General features: G+C 40.6%; 1 protein-coding gene across 2 annotated transcripts in view; it reads left to right on the plus strand.

The window, feature by feature from the left end:
• SCP2 (sterol carrier protein 2) overlaps window positions 1-23,569 on the plus strand; it is a 165,457-nt gene extending 141,888 nt beyond the window's left edge. For both annotated transcript variants that reach the window (XM_032634570.1, XM_032634573.1), the window contains 3 exons: window positions 2,601-2,730; window positions 19,217-19,296; window positions 22,442-23,569. In XM_032634570.1, coding sequence (XP_032490461.1) covers window positions 2,601-2,730; window positions 19,217-19,296; window positions 22,442-22,537 — 306 coding nt within the window. In that variant the 3' untranslated portion in view covers window positions 22,538-23,569. The remainder of the gene's footprint in view (window positions 1-2,600; window positions 2,731-19,216; window positions 19,297-22,441) is intronic.
• Window positions 23,570-24,444: the final 875 nt, after the last annotated feature.

Raw genomic sequence — 24,444 nt, forward strand, 5'->3', positions numbered from 1 at the left:
ATGTAAAGATGAATATATTTTCTATATATTTGCAATTACCTAGTCATGAAATATAATGAAAAATATATTATCAACAAGAGTAATATAAAATATTAAAAAACTAAGAGTAAACTTGGCAAGAAATGTACAAAAGCCTATATGGGGGAAAATGACAAAATATTGCCAAGGGACATCAAGGAAAACTTGAAGGTACACCATCTTCATGGATGGGAGGACTTAATATTGTAAAGATATTACTTTTCCTCCAAACAGATCCATATATTGTATGTAGCCCCATTTATTTGTTTGTTTGTTTATTTATTTTGGCTGCGTTGGGTATTTGTTGCTGTGCGCAGGCTTTCTCTAGTTGTGGGCGAGTGGGGGCTACTCTTTGTTGCTGTGCATGGGCTTCTCATTGCTGTGGCTTCTCTTGTTGTGGAGTGTGGGCTCTAGGCACATGGGCTTCAATAGTTGCAGCATGCGGGCTCAGTAGTTGTGGCACATGGGCTCTAGGGCGTGCAGGCTTCAGTAGTTGTGGCGTGCCAGCTCAGTAGTTGTGGCTCGCGGGCTCTAGAGCACAGGCTCAGTAGTTGTGGTGTACGGGCTTAGTTGCTCCGTGGCATGTAGGATCTTCCCAGACCAAGGATTGAACCCATGTCCCCTGCATTGGCAGGTGGATTCTAAACCACTGTGCCACCAAGGAAGTCCTATAGCCCCATTTTCGGGGGAAGAACTACCTAAATGATTATAATGTACATCTAGAGGAAAAAATGTCCAAAACAAATCCAAGAATAGTCAAGAATCTTTCTAAGAGAGGAATTATGATATTTACTGTACCAAAGAGTAAAGTACGTTTATAAAGCTATAATACTGGCACAGGAGTAGCAGACAGATCATAGAGTAAAATAATGGGAAGAAATGCCAGCATTTATTGAGCAGTTACTCTGTGCTTTGTGGGTATTTAAACACCATACAACTCTATGAGGGTAGCTATATTATTATCTCCGTTTCACAGATAAGAAGACTGAGATTCAGAGAGATTTAGTAAATTGCTCAGGGTTATATAAGTAATGGCAGAGCAGGAATTCAAACCGATGCTGACTGCAAATTCATTGTTATTAATTAGTAAAATTTAATTCTTGGAGATTAACTTTAAGTAAATGAGGTTATGTAAAAATACTTAGATGTAAGAACGTTATGTACAGCATTGTTATAAGAGCCAGAAGTTAGGACTAACCTTAAACATCAAGCAGCAGAGTATTGGTTAAATAAAGTATAGTACACATCTACAATTAAAGACTGTGTATGGTCATTTAAAATTATATGAAAGAATACTTAATGACACAGTAATAAGGATAGCTATATTAAACCGAAAAGTGGATTACAAAACAGTATATATACTCATTAAAAATATATATACGGGGGCTTCCCTGGTGGCGCAGTGGTTGAGAGTCCGCCTGCTGATGCAGGGGACACGGGTTCGTGCCCCGGTCGGGGAAGATCCCAAATGCCGCGAAGCGGCTGGGCCCGTGAGCCATGGCCGCTGAGCCTGCGCGTCTGGAGCCTGTGCTCCACAACAGGAGAGGCCACAACAGTGAGACGCCTGCGTACCGCAAAAAAAAAAAAAAAGTATATATATATATATAATTATATATATATAATATATATATATATATATGAAGAGAAAAAAGATAGAGGAGATTTATATCAAAATGTTATTTTCTCTGAGTGGTAAAATTATGAATGATTTGTTTTCTTTTTGCTTCTCAATATTTTCTATTTTTTCCACAGTACAGTATGTTTTTTCTCTAAAGAAAAATAATTGCAGTAAAATTATTGTGTTTGTGTTTTTTTTTAAGGTGTGTGAGTTATTCACCCTGCTAGCCGGGTTAGCGGGTCCTCTGTGCTCCTGTAGGCCCCTGTGTTCCCCTTTTTCGTAGTGATCATAGTGTATTATCATTTACCCTTCTAACTCCGTAGCGCCTGGAATAAAGTCTGGTGCCAATCATTGTTTCGGTCAATCAATATTTCAGTAAGGAAGGATGAAACAGAGTGGGAATGAAGGGGAGAGGGAGGGAGAAAGGAAACCAACCTATGGAGATGTGGATCTGAGGTTATTTTTCCAGCTTCATTCCTCAAGATCCAAAAGTAGGTGGTGGATGGTATATTACTTGTATAATTCCTTATACTAATCCAGGAAATGAGTTGAACCACTTATCTTTAAATTCTGATTGTGGAAGAACAAAAATATATGTGAAGGAATTTACCTACAAAGAAAAAGAGGCGTTAGGCTTCCTACATTGAGAGAGGCCAGAGTGAATCTTTCAGAAATTATTGAGACAAATGAAGGCTATTTCAGTAGAAAAAGCTGCTGTGCCACCCACTCTCCCATTCTCCCTGTCCTTCTACCAGTTGTATCCAGAAAGCCATTTGCAACGGAAGATTTGGCAGGTGACGGAGTTGTTGCCTGGTTGCCTTTCAGACTTTTCTGGGTAAAAGATCCTAAGGGAGCTTGGGGACTGTCTGCTGACCCAGCTGCTCACATCATGTATCTATTTAAAAATTTGGGGAAAAGCCAGAGGATTGAACTTCATATAACTCTGTGTTATTTTTATTTCCAGGAAGGGGAGCAGTTTGTGAAGAAAATCGGTGGTATTTTTGCCTTCAAGGTGAAGGACGGCCCTGGAGGTAAAGAAGCCACCTGGGTGGTGGACGTGAAGAATGGCAAAGGATCAGTGCTCCCTAACTCAGGTCAGTGCAGTGATGACTTCATTTATAGGAGCACTGACAAGTTCACAAAGAAAAATGGGGGACTGCTTTGGTGTTTTCCAAAAGGGCTGGCTTTAGAGTTACAGGACTTGTTAAAGAACGGGGAATCCTTGGGACAGGAATAGGTCACAGCTGCTTCCTCTCAAAGACTGGAAGGGCTCCATCACTGTCACCAGCCGTAGGCTTTGGAATTAAACAGACTTGGTGTTTGGAGTCCTGTCCTGCCACTCACAGATTCTGGCCTTGAACAAATTATTTCCTTCTCTGAGCTTTATTTTTTTCACTTGTAAATGGGAATATAAATGGTACCTATTTCATAGGGTCACGTGAGGATTAGAGCATTATCTGCTGATTAGCCTGTGAAGCATATGCTTCAGTGTATGGTTATGTGTCCTCAGAAGACCTGTCTGTACTCACTACTCCACTTCTCTCACCCAGTCTTTCTCTCACCCATTCCAGTCAGCTTTGGTTCTCATTATTATCCCAGAACTGTTCTTGTCAAGGTCAGGTAACCGCCATGTTGGTAAATTGAGTGGTTAATTCCCAGCCCTCATAATTATATTATTCTTCCAGGCTTTCTTCTTACCTACTGGCTGTTCCTTCTTGGCCTCTGTCCCTGTTTTTTTCTGCATCTCTAAAAGTCTAAATGTTGGAGTGCTCTAAGGCTCAGTTCTATCTACATTTAGTCCCTGGGACTGTCATGTAGTTTCATGCTTTTAAAACCGTCTCTACACTGATGACTCCCAGGTATCTTCAGTGTGAGCTCAGATCCTGAACTCCAAGGTGTATATCCAGCTGCATAATTGACAAGTTTACTTGGATCCTTAGTAGGCATCTCAAGGCTAACACGTATGAAATTGAACTGCTGATCTTCCTCCCACTCCTCTTTAATTATGTTCTCCTCGAACTGTCTTCTGCATCTTGCTAAATCGCTCCTGTCTTACCAGTTCCTCAGTCTAAAACCCTTGAAGTCATGCTTAGCTCTTCTTTTTTTTTTTTTAATTGAAGTATAGTTGATTTACAATGGTGTGCCAATCTCTGCTGTACAGCAAAGTGACTCAGTTATACACATATACACGTGCTTTTTTTAATATTCTTTTCCATTATGGTTTATCCCAGGAGTTTGGATATAGTTCCCTGTGCTATACAGTAGGAGCTGTTGTTTATCCATTCTAGATGTAATAGTTTGCATCTACCTTGGCTCTTCTTTTTCTCACACTCTATAGTGTAATCCGCCAGCAAATTCTATCCTATACTACTACCACCTTGGTCCTCCATCATTTTTTGCCTTGTCTCCCTGTTTCTAACCTTCCGCCCTGTTTCTGCACACACCAGCTGGAGTGATCATTTTAAAACTCAAGTCAGCTCACAGGGTAAAAACCAGGGTTCTTATAATCACACCACATGATCTGGCCCTAGTCTTCTCTGTCTTATTATACTCTCCCTCACTTTGCTTCAGTCACACTGGCCTTCTTGCGATTGCTTGAACGTGGACGTTCGCAGTTCAGGGGCTTTCTACTGCCTGGAGTCGTCATCCCTCACATATCCTCATGGCTTGTTCTCCCATTTCCTTTGGGTTTTGCCCAAATGTCACCTTCTCAGTGAGCCTTTCCCCAACCACACTTCTAAATCACACCCCCATTACCATTCCCTATTGTCCTTTTCTGCCTTATTTTTCTTTATAGCACTTACCGCCATCTGATACCATATCTTATTTCTTTGCTTATCGTCCATCCCCCCCACTTGAGTTGTAAGCTGCATGAAGGCAGAGCTTTGTGCCTCTTAGGTTCACTGCTGCATTCACAGTGCCTAGAATAGTACCTGTCACATGGTAGGCCTTCAGTAAAATAAATAAATAAAAAGTGAACAGCAGAATGAATGAATGATGCTCAGTAAGTGGTAGCTATATTGTATGTTATGTTTCTCTCAGAGAGAGCCTGGTGCGATTAAGAGATGGGATGGATAGGAACTAGCATTTTAGAGGGCTATACTATGAACTTTGAAAACGATTTTATATATAATCAATCCCTTAAATCTTTTTGAGTAGAAAAGTGAAAGTCAGAGCTGTGTTTTAGAGGATGAAGCTGGTGTATTCGACCTGATGAATTAGAAATGAAGAAATCAGAAGCAGGGAGAGCAATTAGGAGGATGGATGGTACCACCATCTAAGTAAGCAAAAAGGATAGCCGAGTGTTGGCAGTGAGAAAAAAGGTTGTTGTTACATGGTAGTTGCTAGGGGTGTTTGGGGTGAAGTTGATGGTACTTGGAAGCTGTGAAGGAGAAGGAGATCTATCAAAGATGGTAGAGTTCATTATTGCTACATTACTGGGGAAGGTCCTGGAGGAGACCATGTCATCAGGAGCACAGGTGGAAGGAGGGTTAGCCTTAGCAAGGAGGGATGGATACTTCTTCCTCTAAGAGGGGGTAGATAAATATTCAGGGGCATTTTGAGGTACAGAGGGGTTTGGCAGAGATCCTGGAATAGAGTTTAGAGCTTGGAGAAAGGAGAAGATGTTAAGAGCAGTGTTATATGTACTGTTGAATAAGGAATCAACTACAGATTAATGAAGGAAAAGCTGAGTGGTAGTAAGGGCATCTGGTGTGGGCAGCATTTTTTTTTTCTCAAAATGAGTGGGCAGAAAAATAACTAAGTTTACATTCTGTGAGCTGCCATCTAACATGATGTACGAAGAAAAACTAAATGCTTCATCTAGATTCTAGCTTTTAGAAATAAAAAGAACTTTGGGGAAATAATGCCAATTTTTTTAAATGACTGAATGTTAATGGTTACTTCAGGATTATATATTGACATGTCTAGACAGATGTCAAGGTGATTTTTTTTAAAGTTTTTATTTTTCTTTAATTTTTATTTTTATTGGAGTATAATTGCTTTACAATGTTGTGTTAGTTTCTGCTGTACAATGAAGTGAATCACCTATATGTATAAATATATGCCCTCCCTCTTGGACCTCCCACCCACCTAGGTCATCACAGAGCATCAGGCTGAGCTCCCTGTGCTATACAGCAGGTTCCCACTAGCTATCCCTTTTATACATGGTAGTGTATTTATGTCGAACCTAATCTGCCAATTCATCCCACCCTCCCTTTACCCCCCGGTGTCCACATGTCTGTTCTGTATGTCTGCGTCTCTATTCCTGCCCTGCAAATACGTTCATCTGTACCATTTTTCTAGATTCCACATATATGTGTTAATATACGATATTTGTTTTTCTCTTTCTGACTTCACCCTGTATGACTGACTCTGGGTCCATCCACATCTCTACAAATGACCCAGTTTTGTTCCTCTTTATGGTTGAGTTATATTCCATTATATATATGTACCACATCTTCTTTATCCATTTATCTGTTGATGGACATTTAGGTTGCTTCCATGTCCTGGCTATTGTAAATAGTGCTGCAATGAACATTGGGGTTTTTTTTACTTTTGTCTTTAATGTAACTTTTTTTTTTTTAACTTATTTTTTTGGCAGCGTTGGGTCTTCATTGCTGCACGCGGGCTTTTTCTCTAGTTGTGGTGAGCGGTGGCTACTCTTCGTTGTGGTGCACGGGCTTCTCTTTGTGGTGGCTTCTCGTTGCGGAGCACGGGCTCTAAGCACTTGGGCTTCAGTATTTGTGGCATACGGGCTCAGTAGTTGTGGCTCACGGGCTCTAGAGCTCAGGCTCAGTAATTGTGGTGCACGGGCTTAGTTGCTCCACAGCATATGGGATCTTCCTGGACTAGGGCTCGAACCTGTTACCCCTGCATTGGCAGGTGGATTCTTAACCACTGCACCACCGGGGAAGCCCACATGTGACTTTTTGAATTATGGTTTTCTAAGGGTATATGCGCAGTGGTGGGATTGCTGGGTCATATGGTAGTTCGATTTTTAGTTTTTTAAGGAACCTCCATACTGTTCTCCACAGTGGCTGTATCAATTTACATTCCCACCAATAGTGCAAGAGGATTTCCTTTTCTCCACACCCTCTCCAGCATTTATTGTTTGTAGATTTTTTGATGATAGCCATTCTGACTGGTGTGAGCTGATATCTCATTGCAGTTTTGATTTGAATTTCTCTAATAATTAGTGATGTTGAGTATCTTTTCATGTGCCTCTTGGTCATCTGTATGTCTTCTTTGGAAAAATGTATGTTTAGGTCTTCTGCCCATTTTTTGATTGGCTTGTTTGTTTTCTTGATATTGAGCTGCATGAGTTGTTTGTATATTTTGGAGGTTAATCCTTTGTCCATTGCATCATTTGCAAATATGTTCTCCCAATCTGAGGGCTGTCTTTTCGTCTTATGTTTTCCTTTGCTGCACAAAAGCTTTTAAGTTTAATTTAGGTTCTATTTGCTTATTTTTGTTTTTATTTTCGTTATTCTAGGAGATGGGTCAAAAAAGATCTTGCTATGATTTATGTCAAAGAGTGTTATGTTTTCATCTAAGAGTTTTGTAGAGTCCCGTCTTACATTTAGGTCTTTAATCCATTTTGAGTGTATTTTTGGGTATGGTGTTAGGGAGTGTTCTAATTTCATTCTTTTATATGTAGCTGTCCAGTTTTCCCAGCACCACTTATTGAAGAGGCTGGCTTTTCTCCATTGTATATTCTTGCCTCCTTTGTCATATATTAGGTGACCATAGGTGCGTGGGTTTATCTCTGGGCTTTCTATCCAGTACTATTGATCTATATTTCTGTTTTTTGTTCCAATACCATACTGTCTTGATTACTGTAGCTTTGTAGTGTAGTCTGAAGTTGGGGAACCTGATTCCTACAGCTCTGTTTTTTCCCTTTCTCAAGATTGCTTTGGCTATTTGGGGTCTTTTGTGTTTCCATACAAATTGTAAATTTTTTTGTTCTAGTTCTGTGAAAAATGCCATTGGTAATTTGATAGGGATTGCATTGCATCTGTAGATTGCTTTGGGGAATATAGCCATTTTCACAATGTTGATTCTTCTAATCCAAGAACATGGTATATTTCTCCATCTGTTTGTGTCATCTTTGATTTCTTTCATCAGTGTTTTATAGTTTTCTGAGTACAGGTTTTTTGTCTCCTTAGGTAGATTTATTCCTAGGTATTTTATTCTTTTTGTTGTGATGGTAAATGGGATTGTTTCCTTAATTTCTCTTTCTGCTCTTTTGTTGTTAGTGTATAGGAATGCAAGAGATTTCTGTGCATTACTTTTGTATCCTGCAACTTTACCACATTCATTGATTAGTTCTAGTAGTTTTCTGGTGGCATCTTTAGGATTTTCTATGTATAGTATCATGTCATCTGCAAACAGTGACAGTTTTACTTCTTCTCTTCCAATTTGTATTCCTTTTATTTCTTTTTCTTCTCTGATTGCTTGTGGTAGGACTTCCAATACTATGTTGAATAAGAGTGGTGAGAGTGGACATCCTTGTCGTGTTTCTGATCTTAGTGGAAATACTTTCAGCTTTTCACCATTGAGAATGATGTTTGCTGTGAGTTTGTCATATATGGCCTTTATTACATTGAGGTGGTTTCCCTCTCTGCCCACTTTCTGGGGAGTTTTTATCATAAATGGGTGTTGAATTTTGTCAAAAGCTTTTTCTGCATCTATTGAGATGATCATATGGTTTTTATTCTTCAATTTGTTAATGTGATGTATCACATTGATTTGTATATATATAATGTTTTTTAGTTTATAACAACAACAATTTTTAATGGAAACACAATATAAAAAGATCTAAATTGTGACATAAAAAAACAAAAGGAGGGTAAGAGAAAGGTAGAGTTTTATATGTAATCGAAGTTAAATTGTTATCAACATAAAAAAGACTGTTATATCTATAAGCTATTTTATGTAAGCCTCGTGGTAACCACAAAGCAATAACTTACAGTAAATTCACAAAAATAACGAAAAGGGAATCAAAGCATACCACTACAGAAAATATGATTGTGTATATTGAAGAATCCTTGCATCCCTGGGATAAATCCCACCTGATGATGGTGTATGACCCTTTTAATGTGTTGTTGCATTCTGTTTGCTAGTATTTGTTGAGGATTTTTGCATCTATATTCATCAGTGATCTTGGTCTTGAATTTTCTTTTTTTGTAGTATCTTTGTCTGGATTTGATTTCAGGGTGTTGGTGGCCTCGTAGAATGAGTTTGGGAGCATTCCTTCCTCTGCAGTTTTTTGGAAGAGTTTGGGAAAGATAGGTGTTAGCTCTTCTCTAAATGTTTAATAGAATTCACCTCTGAAGCCATCTGGTCCTGGACTTTTTGTTTGTTGGAAGATCTTTAGTTATAATTTCAATTTCACTACTTGTGATTGGTCTGTTTATATTTTCTAATTCCTTTTGGTTCAGTCTTGGAGAGTTTTTTCTTTCCAAGAATTTGTCCATTTCTTCCAGGTTGTCCATTTTTTTTTTTTTTTTTTTGCGGTACGCGGGCCTCTCACTGGTGCAGCCTCTCCCGTTGCGGAGCACAGGCTCCGGACGCGCAGGCTCAGCGGCCATGGCTCATGGGCCCAGCCGCTCCGCGGCATGCGGGATCTTCCCGGACCGGGGCACGAACCCGTGTCCCCTGCGTCGGCAGGCGGACTCTCAACCACTGCGCCACCAGGGAAGCCCCAGGTTGTCCATTTTAATGGCATATAGTCGTCATTGCAGTCTTATGATCCTTTGTATTTCTGTGGTGTCAGCTGTAATTTCTCCTTTTTCATTTCTAATTTTATTGATTTGAGTCCGCTCCCTTTTTTACTTGATGAGTCTGGCTAAAGGTTTATCAATTTTTTTTTTTATATTCTCAAAGAACCAACTTTTAGTTTTACTGATCTTTGCTATTGTTTTCTTTGTTTCTATTTCATTTATTTCTGCTTTGATCTTTATGATTTCTTTCCTTCTACTGACTTTGGGTTTTCTTTGTTCTTCTTTCTCTAGTTGTTTCAAGTATAGGATTAGATTGTTTATTTGAGATTTTCTTGTTTCTGGAGGTGAGATTGAATTGCTATAAACTTCCCTCTTAGAACTGCTTTAGCTGCATCCCATACGTTTTGGGTTGTCATGTTTTCATTGTCATTTGTTTCTATGTATTTTTAAATTTCCTCTTTGATTTATTCAGTGATCTCTTGGTTATTTAGCAATGCAGTGTTTAGCCTCCATGTATTTGTGTTTTTTACAGTTTTTTTTTCCTGTAATTGATTTCTAACCTCATAGTGTTGTGGTCAGAAAAGATGTTTGATATGATTTCAATTTTCTTAAATTTTCCAAGGCTTGGTTGTGATCTATCCTGGAGAATGTTCCATGTGCACTTGAGAGGAAAGTGTATTCTGCCACTTGCGGGTGGAATGTCCTATAAATAGCAATTAAATCTATCTGGTCTGTTGCATCATTTAAAACCTGTGTTTCCTTATTTATTTTCATTTTGGATGATCTGTCCATTGTTGTAATTGGGTGTAAAGGTTCCCCACTATTATTGTGTTAGTCTTGATTTCCCCTTTTATGGCTGTTAACGTTTGCCTTATGTATTGAGGTGCTCCTATGTTGGGTGCATAAACATTTATAATTGTTATACTTTCTTCTTGGATTGATCCCTTGATCATTATGTAGGGTCCTTCCTTATCTCTTTAACAGTCTTTATTTTAAAGTCTATTTTATCTGATATGAGTATGGCTCCTCCAGCTTTCTTTTGATTTCCATTTCCATGGAATATCTTTTTCCATCCCCTCACTTTCAGTCTGTATGTGTCCCTAGGTCTGAAGTGGTTTCTTGTAGACAGCATACATACGGGTCTTGTTTTTGTATCCATTCAGCGAGGCTGTGTCTTTTTGGTTGGAGCATTTAATCCATTTTCATTTAAGGTAAGTATTGATATGTATGTTCCTATTACCATTTCCTTAATTGTTTTGGGTTTGTTTTTGTAGGTCTTTTTCTTCTCTTGTGTTTCCCACCTAGAGAAGTTCCTTTAGCATTTGTTGTAAAGCTGGTTTGGTGGTGCTGAATTGTCTTAGCTTTTGCTTGTCTGTAAAGCTTTTGATTTCTCCATCAAATCTGAATGAGATCCTTGCTGGGTAGAGTAATCTTGGTTGTAGGTTTTTCCCTTTCATCACTCTAAATATATCCTGCCTCTCCCTTCTGGCCTGCAGAGTTTCTGCTGAAAAATCAACTGATACCCTTATGGGGATTCCCTTGTATGGTATTTTTTGCTTTTCCCTTGCTACTTTTAATTTTTTTTTGTTGTTTTTTTGATTTAATTTTTGTTAGTTTGATTAATATGTGTCTTGGTGTGTTTCTCCTAGGATTTATCCTGAAGGGACTTTCTGCGCTTCCTGGACTTGGTTTGCTATTTCCTTTCCCATGTTAGCGAAGTTTTCAACTATAATCTCTTCAAATGTTTTCTCAGACCTTTTCTCTTTCTGTTCTTCTTCTGGGACCCCTATAATTCAAATGTTGGTGCGTTTAATGTTGTCCCAGAGGTCTCTAGGACTGTCCTCAATTCTTTTCATTCTTTTTTCTTTATTCCGCTCCTTGGCAGTTATTTCCACCATTTTGTCTTCCAGCTCACTTATTTGTTCTTCTGCCTCAGTTTTTCTGCTATTGATTCCTTCTAGTGTATTTTTCATTTCAGTTATTGTGTTGTTCATCACTGTTTGTTCTTTAGTTCTTCTAGGTCTTTGTTAACATTTCTTGTATTTTCTGGATCCGTGCCTCCATCCTGTTTCTGAGATTTTGGATAATCTTTTTTTTTAATTAATTAATTTATTTATTTTTGGCTGCATTGTGTCTTTACTGCTATGCACAGGCTTTCCCTTATTGCAGCGAGTGGGGGCTATTCTTTGTTGTGGTGCACAGGCTTCTCATTGCGGTGGCTTCTCTTGTTGCAGAGCACGGGCTCTAGACACGTGAGCTTCAGTAGTCGTGGCACACAGGCTCAGTAGTTGGGGGTCATGGGCTCCACAGTGCAGGCTCATTTGTTGTGGCACACGGGCTTAGTTGCTCCATCACATATGAACCTGTGTCCCCTGCATTGGCAGGCGGATTCCTAACCACTGCACCACCAGGGAAGCCCCTGGATCATCTTTACTATCATTACTCTGAATTCTTTTTTCAGGTAGGTTGCCTATTTCCTCTTCATTTATTTGATCTTGTAGGTTTTTACCTTACTCTTTCATCTGTAACATATTTTTTTGTCGTCTCATTTTTTTGATGGGTGGGGCTGTGTTCCTTCTTACTGGTTGTTTGGCCTGAGGCATCCAGTGCTGGAGTTTTTACAGTTGGATAGAGCTGGGTCTTGGTGCCGAGATGAGGACATCCAGGAGATCTCACTCTTATTAGTATTCCCTGAGGTCTGAGGTTCTCTGTTAGTCCAGCGGTTTGGACTCAATGCTCCCACCACAGGAGCTCAGGGTTGACCTCTGGCCTGGGAACCAAGATCCCTTAAGGTGCACAGTGCAGCAAAAGAAAAAAAAAAAAACAGGAGCAGTACAATAACAAAGAATAAAAGATAAAATTAGAAAAATTTTAAAGTTAGAAAAAATAAATATATGTGAAACAACAAGGTAAAACACAACCACAAACCCCCCCCCCCCCGAAAAAATAAGAAAAATGGGCCGGAAAGGCCTGGCTGTGGGGGGCCAGAGCTTAGGTTGGGGTGTGGGGCCTATGCTCAGGATCCATGAGGCAGGAAAAGGCAGCATGGATGGAGGGGGCCCTCGGACAGCGGAGTTCAGAGGTAAGGCCACTGGGTGGGAGTGCAGGTGCCGGGGTTTAGGCCCAAGTGTAGCTGGAGGGGGCCTCGGAGGGCGGAGGCTACTGGCCTTGGACCTCAGTAGGCCTCCCAGGTGCCCGAGTGAGTGGGGGAATGCTGGCCTATTTCCCTTACCATCCTCCCGGTCCCCGCTGATCCCCTCACTGTGAGTGGGCCCCTCCCGAGGGAGTGGAAAACCCCACCGTTCCCCAGCCGCCCCTCAGTGCACCGGTCCCGTCTAGCCTCTACTCCCCACCCACGCCCTCAGGACCTGGGCGGCCAGAGGGGGTCTGGGAGGGCAGAGGATCATGCCCGGGACCTCAATAGGCTCCCCAGGGCCCAAGTGGGTGGGGGAAACGCTGGCTGCCTTCCCTTCCGATCCTCTGGCCTCTCAAGGGTCTCTCCCCATCCCCGTTTCTCCCCTCACCGTGGATGGGCTCCTTCAGGTGTGAGAACCCCTCCCCTCCCCCAGCCGTCTCTCAAGGGTGCCGGTCCCGTCCCACCTCCACTTCTCCTCCCCGCTCCCTCCCCGCCACATCCCACCTGGTCATTCGGGTTCCTCCCATCCCCTTAGGTGTCCGTGGTTCCCCACCAGTACCCGGTAGGTGCCCTAGTTGTGAGGAGACGTGAACTCTGTGTCCTCGTACTCTCCATCTTGACTCTGCCCCCAAGGAGATTTTTGAAGAAAAATTTTCCTGTTCTGTTGTTATTGTTTGTTTGTTTTGAAAGATTATACGCTTATGGAAACATACGGCAAATTTTCAGAAAAACCTTGCTCTCTGCATATGAACCCTGGCAGCGAGCTCTCCCCACATTAGGTGCCCCATCCCATACCTGAAGGGATTTTACCCTGAATTTCTGCTGAAACTGATACTTGTTGGCAGCTAGGAGTGGCGCTGAAATATGGACTTACCAGTAAAAGCTACCGTGGGGAAATTGCCAGCTCCTTTACATCAGCCAACAAATGACATTTGTTAGAGACCAGCTATGTTAAAGCATTAATAACCTGTCCTAGTTTGAACTGGCATCTTAAAGAGAATCGCTAGATCTTTTGACATGTACATATTGTTGAGAGGTTTACTTTCTGTTAGCAAAGTAAGATTTACTTAAATGTATTTCATATTGCTTATATTCTAAGAGTTTGGTAATGATACAGATGGTTATATCAAGGACCTTTTAGGCTTTGTGCATTTTTCCATAATCTTTTCTTGCTGCCTGGTGTTTCTCCATGAATCCGGCCCCTCCCTCCTCTCCCTTTGAAATGACTCGCATATCTCCAGGAAGCCAAACTTTATTAATTTAACACGATATATTATTCTTTCATTCGTATATTCTTCCCTCTCAGGACCTGTTTGAGTTCTCAACCCTGCCCCTTAATGGGGAACATGATACAGAAGGCCTCAGAGTCTTCTCATCCCCAAGGTACAGGGGGAAAGAGCATAGCCTTTGGAGATACCGAAACCTGGGTTCAGACATTGGCTCTGTCACTTACTAGGTATACCTTCTCTGAGTCTAGTTGTCTCATCTAGAAAATGGTGAGAATAATGTCTATCCATGGAGCTGTTCTGGGGATTAAATGAGATAAAAGGTATGTAAAGTCCCTAGCATGGTAAGTGCTCAGTAAATCATTGCTTCCTCCCCAACCCAATGTGTTTGCATAAACACATTGGAATTGTCTGTGACTCCTCAAAAGGACTAGGGGAGCTGAGAAAGCATCTGGGATACATCAGATGCAGATGAATTGGTGAAGGCTCAATTAAAACTGAGCTGTTGGGGCTTCCCTGGTGGTGCGGTGGTTGAGAGTCCGCCTGCCGATACAGGGGACATGGATTGTGCCCCGGTCCGGGAAGATCCACATGCCACGGAGCGGCTGGGCCCGTGAGCCATGGCCGCTGAGCCTGCGCGTCCGGAGCCTGTGCTCCGCAACGGGAGAGGCCACAACAGTCAGAGGCCCACATACCGCAAAAAAAAAAACAAAAAAAAACTGAGCTGTTGAATGTTTGTATTCTTCCTGTAACAGGGGGAAGCCATAGAGCTTAGGAGTTGGGAGTGTGGACTTTGGCAGCAGGAATCTGCTTTCATACCTAGCTCAGCCACTTAGTAGCTGTGTGACCTTGGGCAAGTTGTTTGACCTCTCTGACCCTCATAGGGTTATCGTATGAGTCTAGGTATGTGAAGTAATCGGCACAGTGAGAGCTCAGTAAATGCTGATGTAGTAACAGCAGCAGCAGCAGCATTTATTTCCTAAAGTCACCTTTTTATTGACTATGAGTCCTTTTTTTGGCATATTAGGATCTAATCCAACTATGAATCAAGTCCAGTTATCTCAGTTTGCTAGCTTTTTTTCTCCCTGCTCTTTGATGTTATGTATCTACAAGAGAACTGGATTTTCTAGGTTGTAAATACCTTAATTTTTAAGACTTCAGACCTTTTTTCAAGTAATAAGAGAAAATTTTGTTACAGGCAAAGATGGAGGGGCTATTGAATCACAGTCTTTTATGGGCTATCCCTGCATTCTAAGACATATAATAAAAACTTTTATTTTCAGTCTTGTTTTCGTTACTTAATAATATAGGCATGCTGTACTTTCATAGTTTACCCCCATCTTAGGCCATTTGGGCTGCTATATCGAACATACCACAGCCTGGGTAGCTTATAAACAACAGAAATTTACTTCTCACAGCTCTGGTGGCTTGACGTCCTAGATAAAGGCATCAGTATGGTCCCATTTGGTGAGGGCCCTCTTCCTGGTTCATAGCCAGTGCCTTCTTGCTGTGGGCTTATATCATGGAAGGAGCTAGGGGTCTCTCTGGAGCCTCTTTATAAGGCATTAATCCCATTCATAAGGGCTCTACCCTCATGACCTTCCAAAGGCCCTCCCTACCAATACCATCACATCAGGCATTAAGATTTCAAAATACGAGTTTTGCGGGGGATGCAAACATTCAGACCATAGCAACTCCTATTTTTTTTTATTAAGGCACAGATTATCTAACTATTGGGCCGTAATTTGATATTATTACTATTAGTGGTAGTAGTACTATTAGAGCACTATTGTTATATTGATTGCCTGAAACACTGACTACTGAAAATTTTGATTTCTTGGTGAATTTTTCCTTTTGCACTTGTCCAAGGTAGACATTGCTGATTTAGCAATAAGATATTAGAGTCTTTGTGGTACGGCCTTTTTTGCATTATACTTTGGTTATACTACTAAAATTAATATTTTAAACCTATTTGCAGGGCAGGAATGGAGACGCAGACGAAGAGAACGGACATGCGGACGCTGGGGAGATGGGGAGGGTGGGAGATTAGGATTGACATATATACACTAACATGTGTAAAATAGATAGCTAGCTCGGTGCTTTGTGATGACCTAGATGGGTGGGATGGGGGGGGGTGTGGGAGAGAGGTCCAAGAGGGAGGGGATATATGCATACATACAGCTGATTCACTTTGTTGTACAGCAGAAACTAACACAACATTATAAAGCAACTATACTCCAATAAAAAAATGAATATTTTTAAAACTTTGTTTTTATATAGTAATACATACTTAAGTGCAAAAAAATTGGGAAAGATAGAGAAACAAAATGAAAAAATTACTCTCCTATAATCCTACCATCTATATCAGGGGTTGACAAATTATGACCTGTGGGCCAAATTCATCCCACCACCTGTTTTTTTTTGTTTTGTTTTGTGTAAAAGTTTTCTGAAGTCTAGCCTGTAAGGAAGGGCATGAATCTGTAGTGTACAGCCTGATAAATGTTAACAAATGAACACACCTCCCAGATCAAGATGCATAATGTTGCCAGCACTGTAGAAACCTCCCTGACACCACCTCCCATCACTATCCACTCCCAAAAGGAACCACTATTCCAAATTCTGTCACCATAGGTTGATATTATTTATTTTGGAAATTCGTATAGATGGAACCATACAATATTTACTCTTTTAGGTGTGGCTTCTTTCACTCAGCATTGAAAGATTTATTACATTGTTGCATGTAGCAGTAGTTCATTTCTACTATGTGAATACACCAGAATTTATTTATCCAGTTCATGGTTGCTGTATCTCCACAGTTTTCCATTTTGTGGCCTTATGAATAAAGGTGTTACGAATATTCTCATATGTGTCTTTTAGTGGACACATGTACTTATTTCCATTTGGCATATAACCAGGAGTAGAAATACTAAGTCATGAGCTACCATATAGCCAGTTTTTTGATATGGATATACTATTTTACAGTCTCTTCCATATTATATGAGAGTTTCATTTGCTCCACATTTTTGACAGTACTTGGTAACGTCAGTTTTTTTTTTTTTTAAGTCAGGTTCATTGAGGTATAATTTACATACAGTAAAATCTACCTTTTTTAGATGTACAATTCTGTGAATTTAGACAAATGCATACAGTTGTATAGCCACTACCAAAAATCAAGATATAGAATATTTCCAAAAAATGTCGGGGCTTCCCTGGTGGCGCAGTGGTTGAGGGTCTGCCTGCTAGTGCAGGGCACGTGGGTTTGAGCCCTGGTCTGGGAAGATCCAACATGCCGCGGAGCAACTAGGCCCTTGAGCCACAACTACTGAGCCTGCGTGTCTGGAGCCTGTGCTCCGCAACAAGAGAGGCCGCGATACTGAGAGGCCCGTGCACCACGATGAAGAGTGGCCCCCGCTTGCCACAACTAGAGGAAGCCCTCGCACAGAAACAAAGACCCAACACAGCCAAAAATAAATAAATTAATTAATTAATTAAAGTACCCTTAATTTAAAAAAAAAAATGTTCTCATGTCCTTTTGTAATCAAACCCCTTCTCTCACCCTCAGGCCCTGGCAACCCCTGATCTGATTTCTGTCCCTGTAGTTTCACTTTTTCCAGAATGTCGTAAACTGCAAGTGGAATCATACAGTATGCAGCTTTTTGAGCCTGCTTCTTTCATGTATTATCAGTAGTTCGTTCTTTTTTGTTGCTGAGTAGTTTATCCATTCACCAGCTGGAGTATATTTGGTTTCTTTCAGCTTTGGGCTATTTAAATAAAGCCACTATGAGCATCCGCGTACAGGTTTTTGTGTGGATTTATGTTTTCATTTCTCTTCAGTAAACACCTAAGAATGGGATTGGCAGGTCATATGGCATGTGTATGTTTAGCTTTCTAGGAAATGTCCAGACTGTTGTCTAAAGTGGCTGTACCGTTTTCCAGTCCCTCCAGCATTGTTCTGACCTGCTAGTTTCTCCTCATCCTCACCGGCACTGGGTATTATCTTTTTTTTTTTTTCAGCCATTCATTCTAGTAGGTACGTTGTAGTATCTCAACTGTACTTTTAATTTGCATTTTCCTGATGGCTAATGGCATTGAACACTGCTTCATGTGCTTTTTTGGACCATTTGGAGATCTTTTGTATTGTGCCTGTTTATGTTATTTGCCCACTTTTGTATTGAACTATCTAACCTTTTGTAATTGAGTGATAGGAGTTTTTTATATTTTCTGGATACAAATTCTCTGTTAGATCTGTGAGTTGCAAATATCTTATCCCTCTTGGTCTGCTACCTGTTTTGAAAACAGTTTTATTGGAACACAGCTACATTCGTTTATGTGTCTCTGTGGCTGCTCTCGTGCCACAGGTGCAGAGTTGAGTAGTTGCAGGAGAGACCTAGTGGCCTGCAAAGCCTAAAATATTTAGTGTCTGATCCTTTACAGAAAAAGTTTGTTAACCCCTGATCTAGATGACTATTCATCTTCTAACAAATTACCACAAACTTAGTGGTTTAAAAAAACGCACACATTTATTTATTACCTCACAGCTTCCATGGGTAAGTTGGCTGAGGACAGCTTAGCTGGGTCCTCTGCATAGGGTGTCGCAGGCCGCGGTCAGGGTGTTGGCCAGGGCTGAGTTCTCATCTAGAGACTTGACCGGGGAAGTGGTTCGTGTCCAAGTTCACTGATGTTGCTGGAAGAATTAATTTCCTTGTAGCTGTGAGAATGATAGCTTTAGTTTTTACTGGTTATTGGTCAGAGTCTGCCCTCAGCTCCTAAAGGTCAGTACCCTGCCATGTAGCCCTCTCCATATGCAGTATGCAGTTCACAGTATAGCAGCTAGCTTATTCAAGGCCAGCAGTAGAGTGAGAGAGAGCCAGCAAGACAGAGTCTTATGCAGTGTAACAGAACACAGGAATGACAGCCCATCACCGTTGCCACATTCTGCAGGCTAGAAGCAAGTCACAGGTCCTGCCCACACTCGAGAGTAGGGGATTATACAAAGGCATGAATACCAGAAGGCAGGGATCACAGGGGTCACCTTAGAGTCTGTGTGCCACAGTAGCTATTATTAATATATTGGTCTCCAAGTTTACAGATGTTTTTTCTGTACATACATAATTGAATATCTGTTTTTAAGCAAAACTTGGGTCCATTCTTACAGTTTGTTTTGTAACTGGCTTACATAACAGTATCAGGAAGAATATAACATACATATCTTTCCAGGTCAATAAAATGTAGATCCACATCATCTAATGACTGCATTGTATCCCATTATATGAATATACCATGATTTATTTAATAAATTCCCTCTTGTTAAATATTGAGGTTGCTTGTGATTTATGTCACATTTCACCAGGCTGCCATAGAGTGTATGTGAGTGCCCATTTGCCCACACTAATTCTGGATGTGATTCTGTTGCAGTCGGTGGCTTTTGACTAAAATGTATGCATGAAACTAAACACTCCCCATTTCTCCTTCCTTCTGCATGTCTCTGTTTTAGATAAGAAGGCCGACTGCACAATTACAATGGCTGACTCGGACTTACTGGCTTTGATGACTGGTAAAATGAATCCTCAGTCGGTAAGTATGATGGCACTTATATCCTTTTCTTAGGCGGGTTTTAGCCCGTTTCGCTTCATCACCTACCTCAACCTCATCCCATAAAGTGCAAAGTGGTAAAACCCACAAAACTCAGTGTTCCCCAAATGTTCACTTAACAAATGACAGTTGTGAAGCTAATGATGTGCCAGACAATGCCCTGTGTGCTGGAAATGTCCAGATGTAGAAGAAATAGTTCCCATGCTCAGGGCGTCCACAATTTGGTACGAGACAGGTCTGCAAAAGAGTAAGTGCAGGGCTTCCCTGGTGGTGCAGTCATTAAGAATCTGCCTGCCAATGCAGGGGACGCGGGTTTGAGCCCTGGTCCGGGAAGATCCCACATGCTGTGGAGCAGCTAAACCCGTGCGCCACAACTACTGAGCCTGCACTCTAGAGCCCACGAGCCACAGCTACTGAGCGCATGCACCACAACTACTGAAGCCCACATGCCTAAAGCCCGTGCTCTGCAACAAGAGAAGACACCGCAGTGAGAAGCCCGTGCACTGCGACAAAGAGTAACCCCCGCTCACTGCAGCTAGAGAAAGCGTGCACACAACAACAAAGACCCAATGCAGCCAAAAATAAATAAATAAAATAAATTAAAAAAAAAAAAAAACAGCTTAAGAGTAAGTGCAGCCAAATATCCAAGGTGCCCTGCATTACTTGTGGTCAGGGAGGGTGGAGGAAGGAGAAGCCACATCTTCCCGGGCCATCAGAGAAGGCTTCACAGAGGAAACAATGCTTGGCTGAGTCCTGGGAGTGATCAGGAGTTAGCAGTGCACAGATGGAGAGTAGGGGCCATCAGATAGAAGGAGGGTCGGGTGTGAACAAAGGCATGATCTTTTACATTTCGAATCTTTGCCCGTGCTCTTTTTTTTGCCTGAGCTGTCCTTCCTTGACAAACTCCTTGCCTTTCAAAATGAACTTAGATGTTATGTCCAGAGACTTCCTACCACATTGTTGGGGAGCTATAATCAGTCCCTCTTCTGGGCCACTTACTGGCCTGCTAGCATGGCACTTGTCTCATTATACTAGTCATAATGTGCCCATCTCTTCCCTATTAGATTGTGTGTATCTCAAGGGAACAAAGCACATCTTGTTCATCTTTGTGTCTCCAGAACTTAGCATGATGCCTTGCGTTTTGGGGTTTTCACAATTAATTTGCATTTGTCTAAAATGTATTTATGCCTTGTGTAGATTTTCCAGGCCCCCAGATTGTCAAGGGTCTTCTTATACTCTCTAGTTGTACAGTGTGGAACAGACTTGATATACATTATCCATAGATAACACAAAGGAAGCTAAAATGCTGCTTTCCACTGTAACCTTATTTTTTTGTTGTTGCCTCAGCCTGATTTGTTTTAGGTCTTGTTCCTGTGATACCCCGGTAATTTGAAAGATTGGATAAAAAAACTAAATCTGACTCCTACTCGTATTTCTTTTAAAAATGCTTTTTCTAAGCAACTAAGCATATTTCAGCTGATGCGTCGACAAGTTAGAGACTTGCATCTGTGATGTTTCAACTGAATACACACCATTGACATTGACATTTCCACCCACTGCGCCCTCTCCAAAAATCTGGACAGAACAGAGGCCACCAATCTCGGAGTTGGCCGACGTCCTCCTTCCCACCCACCGCTGCTTATTCCACGGTGCACACCACGCACTTCCTTGGCAGTGTGGTCAGGCTTCGCACTCAGCTGCCCTCGTTCTCTCAGTTTATCTGTTTACCACCCATTTTGGGGAGTGAAGTGTCAGCTTACTTTTCCTGAACACCTGTTAGCACCCAAAGGAATTAAAGATAAAAATAGGAGACGTTTCTGTTAATGTGCTAATGGCCTTCCCTTATGCTCAGTAGAAGATTTGACTGGAAACCATTAAATGCAGTGGAAATTATAATTTCAGTGTTTGGCTACGGTTGAAACAAAGCAATGTGCTCTCCAGAAGAAAGCAAATGTAGAACACCTTAGGGGCCAGATTTAAATGACTCTTATGTTCGGATTCTCTAAAAAGTGAAGACTCATTTTTCTCTATAATAATTATTAAGTGAAAAGTCATTTCCTCTTTTAATTAAGAAAAGGGAAATATGGTGAGTTTCTCTTCTAGGTACTACTGGTCCATATTTTTAAAGGACATATGTTAAATATATTGTGTTCTGAGACACCTGACCTTAAAGTCATCAGACAGAAGGCTGTGTGCCATATAGAAAGAAATATTTAGTTTGTCCAGACAGAGGAGAAAAAAAAAAGGAATTAGTCACCCTCACCAGAAGGTGTAGAGAAAGCAGAGCTCTGAGATTTCCTATGGATGAGGCAGTAGAGCCCCTCACTTCTTAATGAATATACTTGTTAGGAAGCTAAGACTACCAGAACTTTTCCTGTAGCTTTTCCTTATTTTAAGAATTGAGTCGAAAGACTGAGATCGTAGCAGGGAAATCATGCTATGTTCCCAATTTTGCTATTTCTTTAAAGTTTTCCTGGGATTTTGTTACATGATAAATTTAGCAAACATCATGTGATCTAATCCCAGGCAGTTGTTAAATGGAACAAACTGTGGCTCTGCACTTGGGATTGGTTTGATTCTTCTTATTGAGCCAAAGATTAACACAGGCACCTCAGTCTCAGCAGTCTGCCTGGCCTCCCTCTGTAGGGAATAAATCTTTATCACGTAGACCAGAAAAAGGGAGGAAAATGGCGACACTTCATCTGCATTGTGTTGAATCCCAAGAGTTCGTAAGTGTGTTATGCATGTGCTTTTTCTCCCTGCTAGCAGACCCACTGAACAGATGTGTAATGTTTTTAAACAAAATCGGTCTAGTATGAATCCACTCTGCCTAATATTTGGAAAACGTACCACCTTTGAGGAAGGCAGGTAAAGGCAGACTCAATTAAGAGAACACATTTGGGAAAGATGTGCCTTTTGACGGCTCTGTGTAAAGCATGACTTTTACAGATGCGTCCTTTTGAAGACTCTGGTTCTAAATCTATTCCTGAAAGCCAAGTTTCATATTTTGAAGAAAGTTGAAGAGACCTGGATAAATAAATCATCTCAGGGCTGGATAGTCTAGAAATATCAGCGGTCTCAAAACAAAAAACACCAAATGATAAATTTTCTTTCTTCTTCCTCACAGGCCTTCTTTCAAGGTAAATTGAAAATCACTGGCAACATGGGTCTGGCTATGAAGTTACAAAATCTTCAGCTTCAGCCAGGCAAAGCTAAGCTGTGAAGAACTCTCTCTGCCTACCTTTGAAAATCAGGATGAGATATATAGATATATGTCCATATATTTCATTGTCAGAACTTAGATTGAAACTACACCCTGGCAGATAGCGTATTTGTTTTTAAATGGGTGTGACCGATCCTGTTTTTCCTAAGCTCTGGGTGACTAGAAGCTGATGGTGTACTACTGCGTACAACTGTGCATTACAAAGTTAATATGGTAATTATGGTTTGGGGTAGCCTAAAATTAGGAATAGCAAAATCCAAAAACTATGTAAACAAAAGCTCTCATTTTGCTTATAAAGTATATTTGAGGATTATTCTGCTGAAGACTCGATTTAATTCAGTCTTCCCTGGGAGAACTAGGGAAGGAACAATACCAGCAGCTGGCCGGTAATTAGTGTTGTGCACTTAATGACCTTAATCTGTTTTCCATTGAGAAGTTTTAAAATTCTGTACTGGGATTTTTTTTTTTTTAAATCTTCACAGTTTTGCATTTCATGCCATCAAAACAGTATTTTCTTCCCAAATCAAAGAAGTATGATCAAAGCTTGGGAGAAAAAATATATAGCTGAACACAGGCCTATTTTTTAAAACAAAAATATTTTTAAGTGAGTTTCCTTCCTGGAAAAAAAAAATCAGTGTATTAGAATCATAAACACTGTTGTTAAAAATAATTGAACAAATAAAGTTTGCTTTGAGATGCACAGTTTTCAAATTATAATCTCGTATTAATTTAATTTGTAAAACTCTCCTTCCTTTGTTATAATTTTCCCTTTTCATATGTTTAGTTTAACAAGCCACATTTAATTTACCTTCCTAGTTTTTTTTTGATTCAATTTAAAGGAATATTGCTTTTTATTCCTTTTTTTAAAAGGTAAATTTCATACCAGACTTTGGCATGTGATGTGTTTTCCCTACTTTTACCTTCCTAGTTTTTCTAATGCTAATGTTATTTCTAATAACTCGGTAAGATATGGGGTAGAGTAATGTTTTTGGAAGAATGTTTAATAGAAAATTAAAATAGCTCTTCCTCATCTCCTTTGTTTTTATTGTGTACGTTCTTTTTGTTCAGGGTTTTCTAAATGATGGAGAGTAAGAGAACCATTGGGGATTTACGATCTGTGTTACCTAGACTACTATCTACTGGTTACTTTGGCATAATCAATCACTAGCTCTTGATTAGGGAGGTGCTGTGTTGTGGTGGAAAGAGCACTTGACTGGGAGCCAGGAGTCTTGTTTTTCTTAGGCAAATAAGTAACTGCTAGCTTGTTTGCTGTTCGCTAGCCTGTTTGCTAACCTGTTAAAAGAGGGTATTTAAGATGGTCTTTAAGGTCCCTTCTGTTCTGATAATCCTGTGATTCTACTCAGAGCCCAGTAGAACTGTTTGGGAGTTATCCAGGTCCCACCTTTCTGCTGTGAACACGTTTACTTCACCCAAAGGTGGTCAGAGGTAAAAAGCCAGGTGGTTTCATTTTGCTTGTTTAGATGTTTGGAGCCTCTACTAATCAAATCAGGACTGTGGATATGATCCCCCTAGGCCGTTTAGCTTTGCATGTTCTGTGACCAACAGAACAGCATTTGGGGATGGGACAAGATGGTAAATTAAGGCAGTATAAGTTGATCTCAAGTCCCATAAAATCAGTTCAGAGCACAGACTTCCTAATCACAGAGGCTTTTTACTCTGAGAAGAAAAAAGACTTCAAGAAAAAAGTTCCAACAAAATGTCTGATTTATTTGTGCTTTGGATTTGCTGCATTTTTCTGCCTTCACTTGTCCCAGATGTAGCAGGAGATGTTTGTTTTAGGCTTTAGGATGAACCTGAAAAAAACAAAAACAGACAAAAAAAGAAAAACAAAAACTTGTTCTTGGGGTAGGGATGTATCCATATATAAACACAATTTATATGTATAA

The sequence above is a fragment of the Phocoena sinus genome, chromosome 1 (assembly GCF_008692025.1).
Source record: "Phocoena sinus isolate mPhoSin1 chromosome 1, mPhoSin1.pri, whole genome shotgun sequence".
Lineage (NCBI taxonomy): Eukaryota > Metazoa > Chordata > Mammalia > Artiodactyla > Phocoenidae > Phocoena > Phocoena sinus.